Consider the following 4277-nt stretch of genomic DNA (forward strand, 5'->3'; position numbering starts at 1 on the left):
GGGAACAAAAAAACATTCCCTGCGCTGCATTTTTGCAGCATGGGGCCCCAAGTGGCACAACTTGGCAGAACTTGCTCCACACCAAAGTACATGTCTGGGCACGTGTGTGGGGGTAAAAATCCCTGGCTCAAATTCATGCTGCTCCTATTTGAGCTGCTGCAAGTGCATGTGCCTGCATATGTGGATGTGCCCGTAGAGTGAAAAAGACAACCACAAACATTAGAAAAGGATATTATGGAAAATATGAGTTTCTGTTTTTAAAAGAAACTAATATATTTTCTGTCAGAAAGAACAAGAAGAACTTAATTTTGCCCTTCAATGACAACTGTGAATTGGGGAAAACAAGCCAGCTACCTGTGATGAAAACACTGAGGCTGATATTCCTATAAATGTAAAGGCATTACTGAGCCATAAAACTGATATTTAGGCTATAATTTGCCTTTTATTTATCCATAGATTTCAAAGCATTTAAAACAGGGAAGGCAAATATTTTCTCCATTTTATCAATGCATAAATTGAAGCACAAAGAAAAATATGCTTGCCCAAATACAACCCATACAGTAAGCCAGTGACAAAGTTAAGAAAAGAACTTGTGTCCAATAGCCCCCTGAGAGTCATTTTCTCCACCCTGCCATGCATGCTCTGTATTGTGACATCTTCGAAAAGATTATGGCAGTGAAGATCATATATTTTAAATAATAAACTCAGGAAAAAGCTGTTTTTTCCCCTAAGAAAAAGAGTAGAAGAGATGTCATGGTCTTCACTTCAGAAAAATTATAAAAGTATTAACAGTGCATCTGTACAGTTTGTCCACAGCTAAAACAGTCCAGAAAATAACATATACTAAATCTGATGAAACAGAGTACAAACAAGAAACAACAAAACCAAACTTCTTTTAACTCTAGCTGGGTTAAAGATTCTCTAACTCTGGTGCCACTTTTTGAAGATCCAAATTAAGCGACTGCTACAAACATGAATACTGGTACTATTTTTTCTGGCAGATATGAGTAAAGTTACTGATATTTTTGTCTCAAATACTGCCTTTGACTTACTCTCAGTTGTTAAGTGATCTTAGAAAGTTTTTTACAACCTCTTGGTCATCGTGAAGTATGTTATTTTTAAAGAAATAACGTCTAACAATAGGAACGCAGCAGTTACTTGCACTCTTCCTTCCTTAGCTTTACAATGATGTCTTGCAAATTATGACCTAAACCTGATCAAATTAACCCTTCAAATTAACACACGCAGGATCTTTCTGTGGGAAAAAGCAATGTAACAAACAACACTGTACATAGTTCAAGTTATAAAGGATTTCCTTGTGTTCTGACAAAAACAAGAGGTGGAACAGGCACTCATTACTGTTGATGGGTGCACCTCCAGTGGCTTGAGTGGAACCCCAAAATACAAATATTTGTAATTATCTGTTTGAATCTTAGGGGTGTGCAAGATTATCTGAGACTATCATGAGAACATCCTCTGAGATGGTCTGAAAACTCAAGTGGAGGATGAGAGGGAAAAAAACCTGAACTGTCTGGGACCTCTGGAGAAAGTGTGGATCAATATTTATTTTATTCAGAGTCACTGATTTATTCTGAAACAGTTTACCAAGCCCTTTGTGAAAGTATCTGCAAGTCTTCAGACCTGGCTGCAAACTGTTTCATGAACAGAGCTGCCAGAAAATCGGAATTTAAGATTAAAATAATATGCCAATTATGTCTTTAAGACTGGAAATGTTTCCTGCAAGCCTGAGTTAATCATCAAATTTTAGAAGCTGAATGTAAAGTAAAGAAAGGGTCTGGTCAACCTATCTTCAGTAATGCAATTTGTACATCTCCCATGTGCCTGCATACAACACAAATCTATACTATAAGCAAAAGAGATTGAAAATTATATTTAAATGACAAAATTGTTAAGTTAAATGAAGCTAGATCCTTCTATTTTGAGGGCTCTTAAAAAAACAAAAACTTTTGCTTTACATGAGGTTTTCTAAATTTTCCTCTATTAAAGGTGTGTTGAAGAGCGAGAGAAAATTCTGCTGGATCACTTCTCATATCAGCACTGGATCCCAGGTCCCCATGAAAGAAGAGGGAAAAGAAGTCAAACTGAAAATAAAGGATTGAGATGGGGCCTGCTAGAAGAAAACACTGCAGCAGGCAAGTCTTGTATTTGATGAGCACATATATGCAGAACAGTTTCTATATTTAGGAATTCTGGATACACACGTTATTATGGATGTAACATTGCCTTACAAACCCAATGAAACTGGAACTAATCTGTTCTGTACAGCCTGAACACTCTGCAGTGAACCTTCCTAACAAACAAGTTCTGTCACTTGATTTCACAAGTCTTGTTTTAGTTTATGAGAATGTACAATGCTGCTTTCCATCACTTGCATGTGCTCAGTCAAGATCAGTAAAGGGAGCTCAGGGTTGGCTGGGAACAGTGGCTCTAGCTAAGGAGCAGTTGTTATTCCATCCCATAGGAAAGAGACTTACAAAACGGAGACTTGCCGAAGTACAAAGTTTTAAAAAAATAACAGCATGTAGGAAAAGAGATGGCAGAAAGATAATAAGTACATAAATAAAGTCAAGGTTTCATAATTCTGTACTTTACATATGGACAAAGGGAGGAAGGAAGGTTAGGAAAATAAATGACAGCCAAGATCTAAAGTGATCCCAAACCACTTGATCTTCTGGCACATTTAAGTCAGGGGGGAAAAAAAAAGTATTATCTGAAACAACACAATGAATAAAATCTTTGGCAAACTTAGCCTCCAAGCACATAAAGGCTTCCTCATGAAAGAGACCACGGTACAGTAGGAAAATAGTACTGAAGCTATTATTTGAGGCAACAAAGGTGGAAAATTCAATATAAACTGTGTTTACTTTTAAATGCAGTTCAGTACTAGAAATGGTGTTATTAAATTGCAAACATACCAAATGTGGAGGCTCATTCTTTCCAAGTGGTTCCTGCAGCAGAAAAATAACATAAATAATTAAATTATAATTATTTTCTTAACAGGCAGTAAAATCCTTGAAATAACACTTTTCTAATTTAAGACTCATGAAGCCAATGTGTACTGGACTGCATCTTACTGAATGCCCCTGGGCTCCCAGAAGCCTCCCTTGTTTACTCATAAAACTTGTATTAATACAACTAACTGCTTAGAAACTAATTTTAAAAAGCAAGTGGGCTCCTGTTGTGTGGACTCTTTTAAATGCGTTTCAGAGCACTTAGTTCCTTAGCCAGAGAATTTAAGGAAACAGAGGGAAGGACCTAAACTCTCACAATGCAATGCAGTCCAACGACATAAGATTAAACATGTTTTGTTTCCTTTCTAGTTTTTTGTGCTGTAGATGCTGTGTGACTTATGACCTGGAGAACAGTGCTATTTCTTTTATACCAAGGTTTTAAGAGACCTAAAGTTAATCTTTTTGGGCAAGTTGACTTTTTTTTTCTAGACTGAATACTTAAATTTTAAAACAGGAAATAGAGAGGGAGAAAAGGTATTACAGCTCAGTTATAGCAGGTAATAATAATACAGAAAAGCTAAGTGGTCATGCATTTTTAAACACTTTACCAATAAAGCAAAAGGTATATGATGTTTTTGTATTTTAGGTAAATTTCATGGAGCTTCCACGGCAATTTTTTTTAGGGGGGACGGGAGGGGTTGTTGAGAGAAAATTTGCTTTTTAAAACCACTAGAAGTTTCACAGAATGATGGGAAAGTGGGGCTGGCAAGGACCTCTGGAGATCATCTAGTAATCAAATTCCCTGCCTGAGGCAGGATCATCCATATCCATACCATTCCATACAAATCCTTTTCTAGCATATTACTAAAACTACCCAATCAGCCTTGTCATATAACTAGAAAGCATTGTATTTTAACCCACCATCATTTTCCATAATGAGATTATTTGTGTTCCATTGTTTTTTCTAATTTTGCTTCATTTGAATAGACAAGTTAGTTTTGGCCAGTTACCTGCATCAGAAAATGATTGCATCTCTGGAGTTACAAGTGGCTAATTTGTTTCAGACTTCTCTTTCTGATGAATAATAAAAACTCACCAATTTAATTGGACGTATTGACAGTATGGTTTTACTGGATCCTCCCCAGTCAAAAAAGCATTTATATTTTCCTTTTTCCAGTACATACTGCTCTCCACAAAAATACTTCTGCTGGTATGCAACCCACCTGGAGAGTGACAGACAAAAAAACCTGATACATGCATTTTTCAGTAAAGTTCTAAGAAAATATTAACTGCGAGATGATATTA

General features: G+C 36.4%; 1 protein-coding gene across 1 annotated transcript in view; it reads right to left on the bottom strand.

Moving 5' to 3' along the window:
* The window catches only part of CRYBG3 (crystallin beta-gamma domain containing 3), a 226696-nt gene that overhangs the window by 47493 nt on the left and 174926 nt on the right, over positions 1-4277 (bottom strand). The window contains exons 16-17 of the mRNA XM_019523910.1: positions 4069-4195; positions 2937-2969 (exon numbers count right to left, since the gene is read on the bottom strand). Coding sequence (XP_019379455.1) covers positions 2937-2969; positions 4069-4195 — 160 coding nt within the window. The remainder of the gene's footprint in view (positions 1-2936; positions 2970-4068; positions 4196-4277) is intronic.

Source organism: Gavialis gangeticus, unplaced genomic scaffold (genome assembly GCF_001723915.1).
Source record: "Gavialis gangeticus isolate Ggan-Ray unplaced genomic scaffold, GavGan_comp1, whole genome shotgun sequence".
Classification (NCBI taxonomy): Eukaryota; Metazoa; Chordata; order Crocodylia; family Gavialidae; genus Gavialis; species Gavialis gangeticus.